The sequence below is a fragment of the Canis lupus genome, chromosome 14 (assembly GCF_003254725.2).
Source record: "Canis lupus dingo isolate Sandy chromosome 14, ASM325472v2, whole genome shotgun sequence".
Lineage (NCBI taxonomy): Eukaryota > Metazoa > Chordata > Mammalia > Carnivora > Canidae > Canis > Canis lupus.
The window spans coordinates 38,097,744-38,117,691 of NC_064256.1; the positions used below are offsets into that span (position 1 = coordinate 38,097,744).

At 43.9% G+C, this 19,948-nt stretch overlaps 1 protein-coding gene across 3 annotated transcripts in view; it reads right to left on the reverse strand.

The window, feature by feature from the left end:
* GSDME (gasdermin E) overlaps nucleotides 1-19,948 on the reverse strand; it is a 75,260-nt gene that overhangs the window by 14,498 nt on the left and 40,814 nt on the right. For 2 of the 3 annotated variants that reach the window (XM_025464404.3, XM_025464403.3), the window contains exons 4-8: nucleotides 16,812-16,983; nucleotides 15,031-15,151; nucleotides 10,094-10,255; nucleotides 7,956-8,083; nucleotides 5,979-6,174 (exon numbers count right to left, since the gene is read on the reverse strand). In XM_025464404.3, the coding sequence (XP_025320189.1) occupies nucleotides 5,979-6,174; nucleotides 7,956-8,083; nucleotides 10,094-10,255; nucleotides 15,031-15,151; nucleotides 16,812-16,983 (779 nt within the window). Of the gene's footprint in view, nucleotides 1-5,408; nucleotides 5,651-5,978; nucleotides 6,175-7,955; nucleotides 8,084-10,093; nucleotides 10,256-15,030; nucleotides 15,152-16,811; nucleotides 16,984-19,948 lie in introns of all 3 variants that reach the window. The other variant, XR_003143032.3, reaches the window with a different exon arrangement.

Genomic DNA, 19,948 nt, shown 5'->3' on the forward strand with positions numbered 1-19,948 from the left:
TGAAACTTACTAATTAGATGCAGTAAAGGCAGTTCTAAGAGGGAAGCTCATGGCAATAATTGCCCTTAAGAAATATGAAAAATCTCAAATACATAGCCTAACTTTGTAGCTGAAAGAACTAGGAAGAGAAAAATAAACTTAGCCCAAATTTAGTAGAAGGAAGTAACAAAAGAGCATAGTGGAAATAAATGAAATAGAGACTAGAAAGACCAATACAATTAAGAGCTGGTTCTTTGAAAAGATAAAATTGATAAACCTTTAGCTACACTCACCAAGATATAGAAGACAAGTAAATAAAATCAGAAATGAAAGAGAAATTACAACTGATAGCAAATACAAAGGATCTTGAGAAACCAACTCCAGTACATCAAGAATTGCTGTGGATAAACATGATTCAGCAACTTTTCCTTTGTATTTTAATCTTGCGTTTCTTTTTTTTAATAAATTTATTTTTTATTGGTGTTCAATTTGTCAACATACAGAATAACACCCAGTGCTCATCCCGTCCAATCTTGCATTTCTTGAACTCATTCTAATTAAAAACAATATATTAGTTAATGAATACAAAATGAAGGAAAAATTATAGATATGCAAGCCATTCGAAGGTCATGAAAACAGTTGAACAACTCTACACCAACAAATTGGACAACCTAGAAGAAATGGATGAATTCCTACAAATATACAACCTACCAAGACAGAATCAGGAAGAAATAGAAAATCTGAACAGACTGATTATAAGTAAGGATATTGAATCAGTAACCAAAAATCTCCTAACAAACAAATGCCCAAGACCAGATGGCTTCACAGGTGAATTCTGTGAATCATTTAAAGAAAAATTAAGGGATGCCTAAGTGGCTCAGTGGTTGAGTGTCTACCTTTGGCTCAGATCGTGATCCCAGGTTTTTGGGATCAAGTCTCACATCAGGCTCCTTGCGGGAAGCCTGCTCCTCCATCTGCCTGTGTGTCTGCCTCTCTCCCTGTGTCTCTCATGAGTGAATAAATAAAATCTTTAAAAAAATTTTTTTAATTAAAAATAAAAGTTAACACTGGGGCACCTGGCTGTCTCAGTTGGTAGAGCACAGGTCTTAATCTCAGGGTCATGAGTTCAAGCCCCACATTGGGCATAAAGCCTGCTTAAAAAATAAAAATTAATACAATTTAAAGGAAAATCAATACCATTCCTTTTCAAACTCTTGGAATCCCTTTTTCAAAGCCAGTATTACCATGATAGCAAAACCAGACAAGGAGGCCACATGAAAATTATAGACCAATATCACTGATGAACATAGATGCAAAAGTCCTCAACAAAATATTCACAAACTGATTTTAACAGTACATTAAAAGACTCATACACCATGATCAAATGGGATTTATTCCAGGGATGTAAGGATGGCTAAACTTCCACAAATCAATCAACATGATATACCACATTAACAATATTAAGGATAAAAATCATATGATTGTCTCAAAAGATACAGAAAAAGCATTTGATAAAATTCAGCATCCATTTATGATAAATAAAAACGTGTCAATAAAGTATAGAGGCAATGTATCTCAAAATAAAAAGGCCAAATATGACAAGCTTATAGCTAACATCATACTTAATAATGAAAAGCAGAATGCTTTTCCTCTAAGATCAGAAACAAGACAAGGATTCCACTCTCACCACTTTTATTCAATATAGTATTGAAAATCCTAGCTAGAGCAATTAGGCAAGAAAAGGAAATAAAACACTTCCGAATTGGAAAGGAAAAGGTAAGACCATCACTATTTACAGATGACATGATACTATATATAGAAAATAAAGACTCTCCCCCCAAAAAACTGTTAGAACAATTTAGAAAAGTTACAACATACAAAACCATGATACAAAACTCTTGTGTTTCTACACACTAATGAATGAGAAATCCATTTATAATTACATCAAAAAGAATAAAATACCTAGGAATAAATTTAACCAAGGAGGTGAAAGACCTATACACTGAAATCTAGAGGACACTGATGAAAGAAACTGAAGACACAAATAATGGAAAGATAATCTGTGCTTATGAATTGGAAGAATATTGTTAAAATGTCCATACTACCCAAAGCAATGTACAGATTGGATGTAATCTCTACCAAACTCCAAAGGCATTTTTCACAGAAATAGAGCAAACAATTCTAAGATTTGTATAGAACCACAAAAGATTCCAAATAGGCAAGGCAATCTTGAGAAAGATGAACAAAGCTGGAGGGATCATACTGTCTTATTTCAAACTATATTATCAAAGCTGTACTGATCAAAACAGTACAGTATTGGCATAAAAACAGACATATAGATTAATGGAACAGAATAGAGAGCCCAGGATATAAACCTATTTGGCCCATTAATTTATGAGAAGGAGCCAGAAATGTACAATCAGGAGAGGACAATCTCTTTAGTAAGTGGCACTGGGAAAATTGAGCAGCTACATCAAAGGAATGAAATTGGATCACTATTTTACACCATACACAAAAATTAACTTGAAATGGTTCAAAGATCTGAACACCATAAAACTCCTAAAAGAAATCAACAAAGGTACTAAGTTCCTTGAGACTGCGTTTGGTGTCAAATCCAAAAAAATCATCCACCAACACCAAAGGTAACAAAACCAGAACTGAGTAGGGCTACATCAAACTAAGGAAATCCTGCACAGCAAAGAAAACCATCAACAAAATCAAATGGTAACCTATTGAATGGAAAAAAAATGTTTACAAAAAGATAATTCTGATAAGGTGTTAATAACCAAAATATAAAAGGACTCCTACAATTCAAAAGCAAAAGGAAAAAAAAAAAACATCTGATTGAAATGGGCAGAGGATCTGAATAGACATTCTTCCAAAGACGACTAATAAGTGGCCAAAAGGTACATAAAAAGGTGCTCAATGTTCCTAATTATCAGAGAAATGCAAATTATAATCACAATAAGATATTACTTCATACCTGTTAGAATGGCTATTTTTCAAAAAGGCAAGAAATAACAAGTGTTGGTGAGGATCTGGAGAAAAGGGAATCCTTGTGCACTGTTGGTAGAAATGTAAATTGGTGCAGCCACTGTGGAAAACAGTATGGAAGTTCCTCAAAAAATTAAAACTGGAACTGCCATATGATCTAGCAATTCCACTTCTGGGTAATTTTCTGAAGAAAATAAAAACACTAACTGGAGAAAAATAGATAAGCACCTCCACGTTCACTGCAGCATTACTTAAAATAACTAAGATATGTTAGCAACCTAAGTGTCCATTGATGCATGAATGGATAAAGAAAATGTGGTATGTATCACAATGGAATACTATTCAGCCATGAAAAAGGAAGGAAAGAAGGAAATCTTGTTATTTTGACAACATGGATGGACCCTGAGGACACTATGCTAAGTGAAAGAAGTCAGGGAAGAAAAAAAAAAAAAAAAGAAGTCAGGGAACAACAAATAACATATGATGTTACTTATATGGAAAGAAAGAAAGAGAGGGAGAAAGAGAGAGAGAAAAAGAGTAAGAAAGAGAAAAGAAAGAAGAAAGGAAAAGAAAGAAAGAAAGAAAGAAAGAAAGAAAGAAAGAAAGAAAGAAAGAAAAGAAAAAAAAGAAAAGAAAAGAAAAGAAAGAAAAGAAAGAAAAGAAAAGAAAAGAAAAGAAAAGAAAGAAAAGAAAAGAAAAGAAAAGAAAAGAAAAGAAAAGAAAAGAAAAGAAAAGAAAAGAAAAGAAAAGAAAAGAAAAGAAAAGAAAATGAATGAACAAGCAAGCTCATGGACATAAACAACAGATTGAGGGTTGCCAAAAGCAGAGGGCAATGGGGAGGGAAGGATGGAAATGGATGAATGTGGTTAAAAGTGCTAACTTCCAGGGATCCCTGGGTGGCGCAGCGGTTTGGCACCTGCCTTTGGCCCAGGGCGCGATCCTGGAGACCCGGGATCGAATCCCACATCGGGCTCCCGGTGCATGGAGCCTGCTTCTCCCTCTGCCTGTGTCTCTGCCTCTCTCTCTCTGTGTGACTATCATAAATTAAAAAAAAATTTAAAAAAAAAATTTAAAAAAAAAAGTGCTAACTTCCAGCTATTAAAAAAAGTGAATCATGAACATGTAATGTACAGCATGATTTCTGTAGTTAACAATACTGTATTGTATATTTTTACAGAAAATTGTAATTGTAAATTGTATTGTATATTATACAGAAATTGTATATAATTTCTGTAGTTAAAGAATACTGTATTGTATATTTGAAAGCTGCTAAGAGGAAATATTAAAAATTCTCATAAGAAAAAAAGTTCTAAGAAAGATTTGTAACTGTACAAATCTGTGATAGATATTAACTAGACATGTTATGATTGTTTTGCAATGTATACAAATATGGAATCATGTGATACTCCTAAAACTAATGATGTTGTATATCTATTTTATCTCAATTTTTTTAAAGTTAGGCACTATAAAGCTAGTAGTAACTGGTGTTATTATTTAGAAAGCTGCTCTTTGTTCCAGCATTTTCCCTAGGTTCTAAAGAGAGAAGACTGTTTTCATAAGAGGGAAAGGTCAACTCAGAAGGGCCGAGGATTAGCAGGAGCACTAATGGAAGAGCTTTACAATGAAGGAGCTGATCTGCCCTGTGCAGTGACTGACATGTAAATGAGATATCAATTCTGAGAGATGCAAAAGGGCATTGTTGGTTCAGAAACTGACTGGATATTTTCAGCTGCACTTGAAGATTTCACTACCTCCAAGTTTCCAGCTCAGAAATAGCAAATGAGTCTCAGGTTATTTGTTAATTCCCAGTGACTCCCTATCTGCAAGGTTGCAAGAGAATTTGAACCTGTGTCCAGGTTTCAAGGAGCAGGAGACTCACGCATTCATGATGTCAGACACATACTGCATATTTCATATTACTGAACTAGCCTATTGACAGAAGTATGTCAATAAGTAATAGGGTATGTGAAGAAAAGACCCTTCACAAGCTGGAAAACTCTAGCCAGTGGATTAGCCCCTGATAGACTGTATTTAAAGATCCTAAAAAAATAAAAATAAAAAAATAAAGATCCTAGTACACTGATGTTAACATGGAACGGGTTGGGGGCGGGGGGGGGACATCTCCATTGGTGTTCCACAGGCCTCTATATTATGTCCTATCCCAGCTACAACTTTTATCCGTGATTTAGCACAAGAGCGTGCATTCATCAGCATGTAGAGCTGGAAGAGGGATCCTCTCTGATTAACTTTTTGAAAACTGAAGATCTCCTTGGCCTCTTTCTCTATAGTGCTGGGGAGGAACTGTGAATGCATCATGAACTCAAAACCTCAAGTAATACCACCATGAAGGGAAGTTGTGGGGACAAGGACCCTGGGCTGATGTGCCAGGTCTTGCCTTTCCAAGAAGGAACTGAAAGCCCACACAGAATGGCTACCTTCTGATACCCCAGACCCTCTGGTATGGTGAATTCTGGGTGGCCGTGGTAGAGGAGTGGCAGGGTGGGGTCCACTGCTAGGTGATAACTTCGTGGCCACGCCCCGGGGAAGGCCATGTCAGGACCAGTAGAGAAGCTGGGTTGCGGCTGGGCCCGGTATCCTAGTGCAGCAGGATGCTTTCCAGTCTCCTTCCCCAAATGGCCACAAAGTGGCCAAGAAGTTTGCAGAGACGATCAAAACACTAGAGGAGAGAGCAGTTGCCAAATGAAAGCCACTGCCCCACAGCAGTGTCAGGGCTTAAGTGTGAATCATAAGGCTGTGTTTGAAGCTGTGTTTGTCTTCCTGCCGGCAGACAGCCCTCCCTGGAGGGAGAGAGACATGCTCTCAGAGAGCAGAGGAAGCTGGTGTCACACAAGTCTATGACTTTTCGTGACAATCATAAGCTTCCTCAGCCTTCCACTTATCCTCCCTGTACTGCTGAAAGGGAGGGAACTACATGTACCAAATCTTCCACAATAATAAGCAAAGCAATTTCAAAGCAATAACAGCATTTCTTTCTTTTTCCGTACCTGCTAGTGCACTGACCAAGAAGTAGGCCGTAGAAAAGAGCTTCTGGTTGCTGATTGCATCCTCCTGGTCTGGACTCCCGCCCTGTACTCTGTAGCCCACCAAGTTCAGGAAAGCCATGAGGTCCTGCTGCTGCGGGGGCTTCAGCTCCCCCGGTATTGCCAGTGGGGGCGACAGACCTCTGACCACATCGTCACACTGCGGGAAGAGGAGAAAAAAGACAGATACATTAAAGCCAAAGGCCAAGCTAAGCCTCTGCCCCATGACACACAACTGCTTACCCTTCCACCGTCTCCCAACTAAAGCAAAACCCTACATTCTTTTCTGTTTTGAAATTACTAGTCTCTCATAAGGAGAGAGTAAACAGCCTTGCCTGGTACTATTCTTTCACAGAGAAGGGAAAAGGGATGCAGGAACTACAGATAGAACCTTCCAGGACAAGTCAGGTTGGACCAGGGACCAGGAACAGGTGGCTACACGCAGAACTAAGGAGGGGAACATAAAAGCATTGTCCCATCATGGTTCTGCAGCTTTAAACTTGGCACACCAGCAGCCCCCAGCCACATTCCCAGCTGGGCCCGAGGCAGCCTCATCCATCCACATTGGGCCCACTGGGAGGTAGGTGGCCCTGCCAGGGAGGGTCACTTCGGCCAGCTTAGTACCACCTAGGGAGCTCTTCTCCATTGTAACTTACACATCAGGTGCGTTCACAGATGAGCCCACTGGCCCCCACCAGCTGGGCAGCTTGCTTCTCCCACACCTGACAGGGCAACTGACATTCTTTCTAAAGGGTACTGGTCTGAGATTTCCCTCTTGGAAGGAGCTATTTTAGGAAGTATAAATCAGTTGGTTTTTTGAAACATTTGTGTTCACCCTGGAGTTAACACACCATCCTGTGAGCTTAGCATCCTCCAGAACACCCAGGTGTCCCGGACTGTTGGGCTATTACAACAATTGCAGGTTCCATCACTGGCAGCTAAGCTCTTTTGGCACAATCCAGTTTCAAGAGGGAAAAATAACATGAATACTCTCCTGGAAACCATAAAGCATTGAATCAGAAAATCAGAGTTCAAAACTCTGAATAATGGGAGGGAAAAGAAAAACAAAGGAAAAACTCTCATCTAAATCATCTTAATAGTGCCCCAGCCCCCTTAGCAAAGAATACAAAGTCTGGCAGGTTGGCAGCTAGCATGTCCTTCACCATTTGTACGACTAATAGTTAAGGAACTCAACCTCCCCAGAAAACACTTTTGCTACAAAACAGAAAAACACAAAGGCCTGCTTTTTAATCTATTCTAAATAGAATAAATTTACTTACTGGACTCTACCAGACAGCCTCCTTGTAGTGGGGTTGAATAATGGCCCCCCCCTCCAAATTTCAGAGTATGACCTTATCTGGAATAAGAGTCTTTGCAGATATAATTAAGGTAAGGATCTCAAGATGAGATACTTCTGGATGGGAATGGGCCCTGTATGCCAATGATGAGTGTCCTTTAAGAGACAGAAAAGGAGATGACACTGGGAAGACAGAGACTGGATCAGTGTGGCCACAAGGCAAGGAGCATCAGGAGCCACCAGAAGATGAAAGGTGAGGAAGGGCTGTCCCCTAAAGCCTGTGGTTGAGAAGCATGGCCCTGCTGACACCTCAGCTCCAGACTCCTGGCCTCCAGAACTCTAAGATAATAAATTTCCATTGTCCTAAGCCACGGAGTTTCTAGTAATTTGTTACAACAACCCTAGGGAACCAATCTACCATTTGATTTCTGACATCAGCCACTTTTCTTCAGTTAGAAAACTAAGGACCTGGGAGTAAAAAAAAAAAAAAAAAAAAAAAGGAGGCTTTAAGGTTTAAAGGAGGTGGGGAAATTGTAAATAGAATTTTATCCCAGCTCACAGCCTGATCTCAAGAGGTCTCACCTGTCCACATCTCCCAAAAACCCAGGTGGAGATGCTCTGCCTCAAGGTATCTTTGGTCTTACCACTTGTTCCAGGACCACAAGTAATTCTTCATCAAACAGGACCGCCTGGAGGACGTCGCTCAGCGCTGTCTGTTGCTGTTCGGGCAGCTCCACAAAGGGGTGGAAATTCTTCTCCAAGAGCACAGTCGCTATGAAAACAGCAGAGCACACATGGCATCATGACTACGGTGCTGTCTCAGAACAAGGGACAGCAGACTTTGCTTTTTTTTTATAGTCATTGTCCTCAGTTCTTTCACAGACACTTCAGGAGCACGACCAGTCATGGAGCTCAAGTTAGACACGGAGTTAGTGACCACCCTGCAGTTTTTCAATAACCAGTCAAACTACTTTAAGAAGAAAAAACGAGGACGGAAAGAGAAAATAAAGAGGGCTGCCCAGATTTGTTTCAGACTTCACTCTTTTTTTCTGATGAGTCGCTAAACATTAAGTATTTTCTGGAAAAGTCTAATCAATTATTTAGACTCCTCTTTAGCATGATTTCTATAGAAGTAAATTATCAAGGCTGAATTACTAAAACATCAAGTCAGTACTTTTACAGGGCTTCACAGCTACATGAATTCCAAAGTCCAGTATTTCTTATGTCCTTTCTTCTTCATGCAGATTTTTATCTTTTAATATTTAATGCTTGCTTCTCAAGTGCTGGCACCCTATTTTCATGGCAAACACAGCCACTCCACTTTTCCCACTCATTATTCTTCACCCATTCTGGAGGACGGGCACACCGGCCCACCTGGCTAGGTTATGCACATCCTCTGCAGGATGCTTGAGGCTCTCTCCTTAAAATATATATTTTTTAAGACATTGAAACACTTCTAGTAAATTAAGCCCAGTGGGGATTTAAAGGCAAGGTTTGATAAACCACAGCTTTCACATGCAGGGATGCATACTAATACATAGCATACTACACCTCTGCTGATGGCAAATTCCAGCACACAGTTGTCAGCCCCATGGAGAGAACGGGTCACATCAGTCACTGACATATTCAAATATTTCCCTATGAACACAGCTAGGGAATGCCACCTCAGCCTAGAGAGAAGACCATTCCTGGTTGGTCTAGGGTCTGAGAGCACAAAGGCTTGCTGGCCCCCCACCCTATTTCTGCTTCACAGACCCAGCCATCCCACTCCACCCCGGGCTGACTAGAACGGCCAACTGACAGGGTGGGCTGGTGGGAAAAGAAATTATAAAGAAGCTGCAGCCCACAAACTATCGTGTCACTTCCCTGTAGCACAGTTCAAGGCTAGAGGGCCGCTCTGCTGTGTTTCTAACCCACAACAGTGCTTAAAACGGCAGCTGGAAGTTGCGCTCAATCATCAATCTCAAGGAAGCAGAAGAAGGGCCTGTGGCCCTGCATAAGATGTGAAAGCCCCGTCTGAAGACTGGGCTTTCCCTGCCATTTCTTCCAACACTACCATTTTTGTTAGAGAAACAGAAGCATCTTCTGGTTTGGGACTCACTGAGGACCCCTAGGTGAGAATCTTCTTATCCTGCCAGCCAGACCATATTCTGAACTAGCTCTTAGCTCCTACCGATTCTGTGTTTCACCTTTTCCTTGCCCATTTCCTCTTCTGCCGCATACTGCACTCCACACCCTGCCCATGCCACCACAAGAAAAGCCAACTTTTTAAAACACAAAATACCATGGGGAATAAAAGGAGTTGCTGCCGGTAAGTCACACCATGGCACCGCAGGGCTTCAAGCCATGTGCATAAAGAGCCCCCAAGAAAGAGTTCTGTAAGGCTGACAAAGCCTTGCCTGTGTTGGCAGTGAAGGCTGGAATATAATGAAACAGATGCAAATTTTGGGTTCTCTCTCTGTTGCTGACCAATTATTTTTTAATAGTCAGCAAGGCTTCTATGGTTGAAATGAAAGAAAATGCCCTCTCATTCCTCAGTCATCTATCTCTTCCTCAAAACATGGCACCTAAGACGTGAGGTTCCCTGAGATGCCACTGAGGTGAGTCCTGCTGAGTGCATGAGGTCCAACTTGGAGGCACTGGTCCTCTGAGGTCCAACTCGGTTCTCAAATGTCCTCTATTACATCTCTAAGGAGTCATGGCTCATGAAGGCCACATCACCTCTTGCACCGCAGTGCTCGAGTAGCCATCAGCTCACCACACCTCACCCTGCAGGCAATACCTTGTTTTAAAACATCCAACGGCCAATCCAGGGCAGATGATCCCTGCCCAGCATCTGGCATGTCCCCGTATGCAAACTCTCGAAAAGGCAGATGGTCCAGGAAGACAGAGTCACTTCTCTCGAGTTCAAAGCCACCATGCTTCCCTTGTAGGAGGCATAATTCTGTAATGTGGGAGAAAAGGACAAGCCGGCACAGGGTTAACTGGGCCTTGCTGGCACACCTCAGACCCAGATTTACCTAACAAGGGAGAGGGGTGGGGTACACATGCACTCTTTGACCCCATAAACCCACTTCCTACACGTTATGCTATTTGACGAAAACTCAGCCCCTTGCTACAAATTAAGGAGAAATGGTTGTTCTCAACATAAAGCTCTCCAGTGTGTTCTCTCTGAAGAGGTAGGAAGCAATCTTTCAAACATTAAGTATTCCCTTAGCCTGATCTGAACAAACTATTAAATAACAAAAATTCAACTAAATAAATTCTGAAGTGACACCATTTGGTGCCTGGGGGTTTCCTTTTAACAAAACCAAATCTTACACAACTCACAATGTAGGAAACAAAAAAAAATGAAATTTGATTAATTTGACTTGACTGAACTGATAACATTAAAGTATTATTGACAATATATTTAAGTATACAAGTGGTGTGTGGTTGTATTTTTAAAATATTAACTTTTCTTCATTAGCAAATAATACGCAATAAAAAATGAACTTCTGACTTTAGCAGTTGTATGAATGAATCTTCCAAACATGTCAAGTGAAAAAAGCTAGACACAGATGAAGATGTTCTCCATGAATCTATATGAAGGCAAAACTAGTCTTTTTTAAAAAGCCTTATCTTTAGATATACTGAACTATTTACAGACCGAGCAATATAATGCCTAGGATTTGTTTCGAAATAACTGAGTGAGATGGGTGAGGTGGTAAAGTTATAGATGAAGTATGAATCACCCTAGTTATTAAAGCTGGATGGTAGGTACACGGGAGTTCATTATATTATTATCTCTCCTTTTGAACATGTATGAAATTTTTCTATAATATAAAAAAATAAAATGTTTCCTTAAATACTTCCATATTTAAGAATCCAAAAGGTAACAATTATTATGCAATAGTTATTATGTCCTTAATAAGCCAAAACAGTAAGAGAACTCGTGAATTGGGGTTCTTTTTATACTTCTATTTAATGATTTGTGTACTTAAGCACAGGCTATGGAATAAAAATGTGGAAGGCATGAGGATTAGCACATATTTTTATTTTCTTGTAGGCACTAATGATGTAAAAGATCGAATAGCTATCTAAAGACCAATGAAACAACCCTTCATTTACTCACCTATGACCCACACTCACTGGGCACCCAGGGCACCCGTGGCTGGCTTTGCCCTTTCCACCAGGCACTGAGGCAGATAAACGTGAACCAGCCCTGAGGTAATACCTTTGCTCCCCCAGAGCAGCCACCATGACTATTAACATAGTCTCAAGTCCTGCCGAGAGCTGCACAGGGCCCCCAACTGGTATTTCAGGAGCCTATGGCACCAGCACCACTCTTGCCCATATACATGCACAGGCCCCTGAAGACACTGCCAGTTCTTTCATTCTTTTCAGTGTCAGGCACTGTGCTAGGGGCCAGTGACACAAAAGGACTACAGTCCAGGCCTGGACAATAAGTGTAAGTGGGGACAGAGGTCACAAGTGCTGTTGGAGGAGGTGGTCAGGTCCCTAAAGCCAGAGACCGTAGCAAATGCAGAGAGAGAACTAGAAAAGGATTCTGGGATAAAGCAGTGTCTAAGGAACCCCCTAAAGTTTTGGTAGGAATTAGCAAGGCGAAGAGGCAGAGAGCATGCAGGTAGTCCTGGAACTCTGGGTAAGACCAAGAACAGGGTCTTGGCTAGAGCAGCGGCATCTGGAGACTAGAAGGAAGGCCGGACAAATGCTGGGGCAAGCTTTATCTTGGGACACAGGGAGCCTCCGAAGGGTGTTTAAGCAGGTGTGTGAATTGACCACATTTTTATTTTTAAATAATCACAGTGGCTACAGTGCTAGAACAGAACAGATGGGGAAAGATTCCGAGAAGCAGGGGAGCCAATTAAGAGTGTGCGGCAGAAAAAAAAAAAATTTTTTTTAATTAAAAAAAAAAGAGTTTGCGGCAGGACTCAGTAGGCAGATGCCGTCAGGGCCAGTACACCTGCCGAGGTGCACAGACGCAGGCAGGGCGGGGAGCGCGGGCTCCTAGCCACGGGGCTCCAATCAGGGGGGTACACGCGGAAAGGACACTGGCCTTATGCCTAATTATACAAAGCACAAGGCTAAAGTTCGAGACCATAAAATGATGCTTCTGATTGGCTATGCAAGGGAGGGGCTGTTGGTGAGGAAGGGGGCACGGCCGAGAGAATCTCTTGGGGAGGACAGGCTGCACAGGTGCCTCCCCCCAGGGATACAAAGGGAGTCAGCGCCTGCTTAGAGTTTCAGAGGACACACAGGATCCTCCCAGAAGGCCGGAAGGCAGCCTCTTAAGGGCCCCCTCTGGCCCCTGCATGTCTGTTTATGAAGCCAGATCAGAGTACTCTGTGGCAAGAGCAACAGAAAACACAGATGGCAAAAAGGAAAAGTCGCAGAACTGGCTTAAAAATCAGGCAGTGTGGGGATCCCTGGGTGGCTCAGCGGTTTAGCCCCTGCCTTTGGCCCTGGGCGTGAGACTGGAGACCCGGGATCGAATCCCACACCAGGCTCCCTGCATGGGGCCTGCTTCTTCCTCTGCCTGTGTCTCTGCCTCTCTCTCTCTGTGTTTCTCATGAATGAAAAAATAAAGTCTTTAAAAAAAAATCAGGCAGCAAGTCACATACAATGTCAGCCTGTCCGCCAGGCTGCACAGGCTTGGTAGTTGTCAGTGGGAAAGAGCCACGGAGCAGGGCTTCCTGGGTCAGGGCATGCGAAGTGAGCCGAGAGGGCCCCAGAATTCCCCCTGGGCACCTCTCCACAGCACAAAGAGAAGTTTATTTCAAAGAAGGCAGAAGCCAGCCAAGATAAAAGGCTTGACATTGAAATGCAAACGGGAGAGCCACACCAGACGAGGCTAGGTGTTTCCAACCCTGTGGAGAAAAGGGAGGCTTCCCAGGAGAGCAACAGGTGCCCCAACGGGGCTGAAAGCAGGGCAGGACCTCCTCAGAGAGACAGCCTAGAGAGGCGGCCTGGTCCAAAGGTCCTCAGAGCACTCACGGGCAGCCTCAGGGTCGGGCCCAGCTTTCAAGACGCTTATGAAAGTGCCAGCCCTTCTGGGCAGGTTAGCCAGGCCCCAACGCTTTAGGCTGGAGTCCTGTGAGTGCATGGAGCAACATGCCGACAGCAAAAACAAGAGGGACAACTTAATCATCTTAACGCAGTTTGTTCAGTAGACAAAGTCTTCCGAAGAGACAGAGTAAAATAATAAAAATGCCAACGAGAACACACAAACACCAGGCCAAGCAAAAGCCTGTATGTCATGATTCTGGGTATTCCTGGCATTTCATGTGTCCCTGACTAACCTCTCTAGACCAGCTTCTTAAAACTAACCCCCTCATCCTTGGTCACCTCCCTGGAATGGAGGCTGTTCCATGTGTGAAATGAAAGAGGCTGTGGAGTCTCTGCCACTGCCTCCCCTGCCTCCCATGTGTCTTCTTTGGCTCCTACACTCCCAGGAGCGTGTGACTGTAGGGACGGTGCACGTTCTGAGTACCTGTAGTTGTAGCTCAACGGCATGTTACCTCGAGTGGGCCAAGTACACATAAAAGGCTGACTCCTGGGGAACTTCTTCCTCCCTAATCTTACAGAGAACAAATGGGAGAAAAGCAGGAGACTGCAATGGACACGTGAATGGCCTATTATGGCACACTTTTTGAAACTTTTTTTTTTTTTAGATTTTATTTATTCATGAGAGACCAAGAGAGGCAAAGACACAGGCAGAGGGAGAAGTAGGCTCCTTGAGGGGAGCCTGATGGGGGACTCGATCCCAGGATCGGGATCATGCCCTGAGCCAAAGGCAGACACTCAACCACTGAGCCACCCAGGCGTCCCTAAAACTCTTTCATTATGGAAGATGTGAAATGGCACAAGACTAGAGTAGTATAATGAACCCCCACGTACCCACCGACCAGCTTCAGTGATTGTTCTTTCCCTCTGTGGACCCCATGCACCCACTCCTTACACCACCCAGATTATTTCTGAATCGAACCACAAACGTGTTACCATTTCATCTGTGAAGACTTCAGTATAAATCTCTAAAAACAGAGTCTTTATAAACATAACTATGACATTACCATACCTTAAAAAGTCAATCATTATGTTACATTTATTCATTCATGTCCCCCAGAAGTGGTCAACAGTTTTCATGGGCTCAACACAACCTCTTCTCAGGATGAGCATGAGGGAGGGGCCATGAGCATCTAAGATCAGCAGACAGGAGCGAAGCTAAAGCCCTCATGTTCTTCAAATGATGCAATGACCAGGATCTCCCAGCTCTGAACACTGGTGATCAGCAGAGCAAGGTCAAGTACTGTGTTTTTGGCTTCATATTGGTTGGGGAAGGAAGGTGAGATGCTGCTGCTGACAGTATGATTAAGGGCTGACGCAGACAGCGTAACTTAATAAACAACCACTGTGCCAGGTACTTCACGTGCTCATCCCATTTAATCCTGACTGCGGCTTGTGAGGGAATGTCTTTCTCCTTCCAGAGATGGGGCGTTAAGGCTCATCCACAACTTGCTTGAGGCCTCCTAGGACACCAAGCACTGATACCCAGTCTGTCTGACAGCAGAGACCACGTTGCAGACCCTGTGCCACGCTGGTGAAAGTTGACCCACACTGATGCCCTCCCAATGCACCCCACCTGCCTCACTTGTCATGGGACACCCCCACACTTCCCATCTCCTTCCTCTAATACCCAGAGCGGGAGGCAGCACTCACCAAATTGGCCATCCAGTTTCACATACAACTCAATGATGCCATAGGCGATGGTGGTGGAAGCTGGGATCTCCAGCGCTACGTTGGTATCCTTGGTGATGTTCCCATCCTCCTTTGCGGACACCTGTGAATAAGAGCACATGCATTCACCTGTATGCTCAGACTCCCCCAGGATTCTCTCTGCCTCCCCACTGTGGCCGGCCTCGGGCTTTGCACACGAGAGGCATTCAGCCAATGCCCAAGGAACCAAGTGAAAAAGAGAAGCTGGCCAGCAAAGTAGGTAAGGATTCAATCCTTGTGGGCCTCATGATGTAGTGCAGATATTGAAAAGTAAATGAGCAAACTTTTGTGGGTACACAAAATGAGATTCCAGAGTGTGGGAGACAGGCTAGGTCTATGGCACTGAATAAAGAAGGTATGTAAGATAACTTCCCACTTCCCTCACGGAGGATTAGGGTAACCACTCCTACATCCTGGACAATGATGAAAATCTGGACAATTTCAAAGCCTGACTGGAAGAACCTAGCTTAACAGTGAGGAGCCCCCAAAAGGGCATCATTCCAGACTCCTGTGGACGGCACACTGTGCAGTCAAACAAACCTAGAGCCAGGGAAGGAGGGAAGAGAGGTAAGGACAAGAGAAGGATTACCGGAAATGCCAAGCGGTCAAACACTAAAGCTCTCTCCTTCCAACACTGTTACAAACATGACCTCTTCCCATGATGGCCTGGGGAGATGATCGTTGCCTAAACACTGGAGATCAGAGACCCCTTGTAGCAACTTGATCCTGGTTTGTATAAGGACAGCCAGCCTCCGGATTCCCAGGCAGGGGCCAGGCCTGTGGTGAGGGTCACCATGGGCAGAAATACTGGCAAGGCTGACCACAGCCACCTCTCGTCGGGCACCTCCCTCATCACTGCCCCAGTGAGAGTCCTGCTCCACACCAGACTCTGTCTCCACCTCCTTCCAAATACAACTTTCCCAGGTCCTCTAACAAATGCCAAAATTTCCCCCAGGGAGCAAATGTCTAAGAATAGGACATCAGGCACCAGGGCAAGCTGTGGAGCGGTTTGGGGTTGGTAGCCTCCTGTTCCACAGAAGCTTAGTACTGGCTCAGGGATTAACCTGGTAAGACTATTTTAATCCAGAAGCATCTGTCTATGTGTATATAGACACATATACTGCTCTCTACCTCCCATCACTCCATTCACAAAGGATTTGAGGCAGTTGATTCCAAAGTAATCATTTTGAGACCCCTGGCTCTGAGGGGCTCCGGCAGTTACCTGAACATTGACATGGCCAGTGCTCCTTTGCCGCATTTTCTTTTGGGAAGGCACCTGTCCCAAGCTGGGTGGCCATTCTGGTCCTATTGCCCTAGTCCTGGGTCTGCTTCAGGAATGGGTGCAACCAGGGAGGGTCCGGTGGGAGCCAACCCTGAGCACACTTTCCCCTGGGGTGGCAGCAGGTGGCATGAAAGCATGGAGCTGCTGCACCACAGGGAGGATGCCTACCTGAGAGGGAATCCACCCCCAGGAAGGCAGCACACGCCAGTTTTCCAAATTTGGGATCTAAAAGTGACTGAAGCCAGAACTACTCGGAGTGTTTCAGTTACAGGCGCCAATAGATTATATCTCGCTTAAGCCAGTTTGAGTTGGGTTTCTATTAGCTCACTACAGAAGGGTCCTGACAAACGAAGACACCACCCAAAGCAGCCCCTGACCCTGGCCACAATGACTGGGACCAGAGAGCCCGCTGAGCCCACGCCTGTGCCCTGGGCACGCACACCTGCACGGTCTTGGTCTGGATCCCCACTATGCCGCCACACTTCTCCTCAATCTGAACGTGCTCCGATATCACGCACTGCTGGGTCGTCACTATCTTCTGTGTCAGGACACACAGGACCTCATTCTTCCTCTCCAGCACCTGCTGCAGCACTGGATTGCTCAGATTTATCGCTCTGAAAAAGAAAACTAGCCGTGAGCAGCTTAGTGCCTCAGGGGACATTGAGGCGGTGTGGATTTTCTCCTCTCTGGCAGCTGGCAGCTGAGCAAACAGGTAGCCGCCAGCACCGTTGATTTCCTGGTGATGAGAGAGGGGGCAGTTCACGCAAAAAGACATAAATCAAACTTCCCAAGGCCACCAGCACTTCCAGGCATCAGAGAAAGGCTGCTGGGAGGGGAAGGGGCCCCCATCATATAGCAACCCAGCAAGTGAGGGAGCTGCGTCCCTGGGCCTTGCACCCTGAAAGTCGGCTTTGTCATCTCATCACTGTAATGTGGGATTGCTGTGGGGGAATGGTGAGAGGAGAGAGGCGAAGGCTTAATGACTAAGTAGCAAGGAAGAGACCAGGGCAGAATTAGAAGGGAGTATCTTAACCTCTCTGTTTGGGAAGGATATATAGTCCCTTAGAAGGAGTTTAATGTGATTTTACAGATGAGGACACTGAAGATAGATCTGGCCCCCCACACAGACTTGGGGTTCCTGTGTGGCTACTCTGGAGAATTTCAAGAACAAGCTAAATTTCCACCTACAGCAGATGATTTCATGCTTAGAAGTAAACAATGAAATAACTCCTGTGGCGCTCTCTGACACTATCCATCTATGGAACGGACAGGGAAAGAACCTAATTAGAGTTGGTATTGGCACAAGAACAGTTATAGCATTCCTCTTGAGTTTTTTTTTTTTTTTTAAGATTTTATTCATTAGAGAGAGAGAGAAAGAGAGTGAGTAGGGGAGGAGCAGAGGGAGAGGGACAAGCTGACTCCCCACTAAGCACAGAGCCTGATGCAGGGCTTAATCTCATGACCCTGAGATCATGACCTGAGCTGAAATCAAGAATCAGGTACTCAACTGACTGAGCCAGGCTCCCCATCACTTGAACTTTTTAAATATAGTCTGAAGCTCGTTATCTTAAGAAACTCAGCAGCACCCCTAACCACACACAGTGGAGGGTGACTCCTGACCCAAGACAAATACAGATTTGCCAGGGTTCGGGAAGTATCTCCAGAACAGGAGTGAGTAGTTGTAAGGCCTTGTCTCTGTGTGAAAAGCTGCCCCCAGGTGAAAACTCCATTAACGGAAAGACAGACAAAATGTGCTATGTATACACAATGGGGCATTATTCAACCATAAAAAAGAATAATGTTCTGATGCCTGCTGCCTCATGAACGAACGCTGAAGACAGGTGTTAAGTCAAATAAGCCAGGCAAAAAGGATACATATTGGGTGGTCGTACTTATATGAAGTGTTTAGACTAGGAAAAATTATAATGACAAATTAGATTCAAAGTTACCAGGAGATGGGATCCCTAGGTGGCGCAGCGGTTTGGCGCCTGCCTTTGGCCCAGGGCACGATCCTGGAGACCCGGGATCGAATCCCACGTCGGGCTCCCGGTGCATGGAGCCTGCTTCTCCCTCTGCCTGTGTCTCTGCCTCTCTCTCTCTCTCTGTGACTCTCATAAATAAATAAAAAATTAAAAAAAAAAAAAAAGTTACCAGGAGCTTAGGGGAGGAGGAATGAATAGCTCTTGTTTGATGGCTACACGTTTGGAGGTGACAAAAAAGTTCTAGAAATGGATGGTGGTGATGGTTGCAAGAAAGTGTGAATGTACTTTGTGCCGCTGAACTGTACACTTAAAAGTGGTTAAAATGACAGATTGTATGTTATATATTTTTATCACAATTTTAAAAAATAGACACAGGAAAAACTGTTCCATCTCATAGTGTTCAAAAAAATGCAAATTATAACAACGTTTCACACATATTAAATAGTAATATGAGGCACCTGGCTGGCTCAGTCGGAGAAACATGCAACTCTTGACGATGGGGTCATGAGTTTGAGCCCCACCGTGGGTGTAGAGTTACTAAATAAATAAATAAATAAATAAATCGTGGGTTAAAAAAAATAAGTAATAAAAATAAGTTGACAACAACAATAAAAAAGCTGTCCAAGGGTCCAATTCCAGGAAGGCATATGAATTGGGGGCTTGGAGCTTGCCCACTGGGTTTGAATCTCAAGTCCGCCTCTCCAGCTGGGTGAATTATTCCACCTCTGTACCTTGCTTTTCTTATGGATAAACGGATGGTAACAATGGAGCTGTTGAAGGGTCTCGATGAAATAACATGCAGTGAGCACACAGCTGAATATCACACAAACTCCAGCTGGCTCCAGCTACCTTCTGGTATCCTTTGCTGAGGTCCCTCAAAAAAGCCCCAATGGGTGCACTTGATGGGAATTATGAGTCCATTTAATTGGCTTAGTGGTACTTTTTTACTCACTTGCTTAGAAACCTTCAAAGACTACATCACACCTTATGACCTGGCCCCTGCCTCTGTCAACCCCACTTCCAGCTTTCTCTCTATGCCTTAAACACAACAGGTGCTTGCCCACCCCATGGCCTTGATGCCATATCTTGCTGACAATAGTCATGTCTTCCAGGTGGCAGGCATTCCCTGCTCACCCTGTGTAGAGTGACAACTCTATCACAACCTAAGACCATTTATCTGGAGAGCATATTTACACCCAATACTTTTCTAGCACATTTGCTCATTTGTACATTGTCCGTCTCCTCCCTCTAGACTATAAACTCCATGGAATAGGGACTGTGCCCATCTTAATAACGGTTCATCTCTGGACAGTGCCTAGTACATAGCAAGGGTACAATATATAATTTGGTAATAAATGGATGAATAATATTGTTGGGTTTTTTCCCTTCTTTGCCTTAACAAATGTGCAAATGTGTCTGTATGGATCCCTGTGTAGAAGAGAGAACACAGAGAAGATGGAGGAAGCGGAGGACTAGCGGGGCGGTGTAGAGAATGAGATGTAGATGTCAGTCTCCCGGAGATTGTATTTGGGTTCTAGAGGCACTGACTGAAGAGGAGAGCCAGTGTATCCAGCAGGCAGAATGGACATTTGAACCA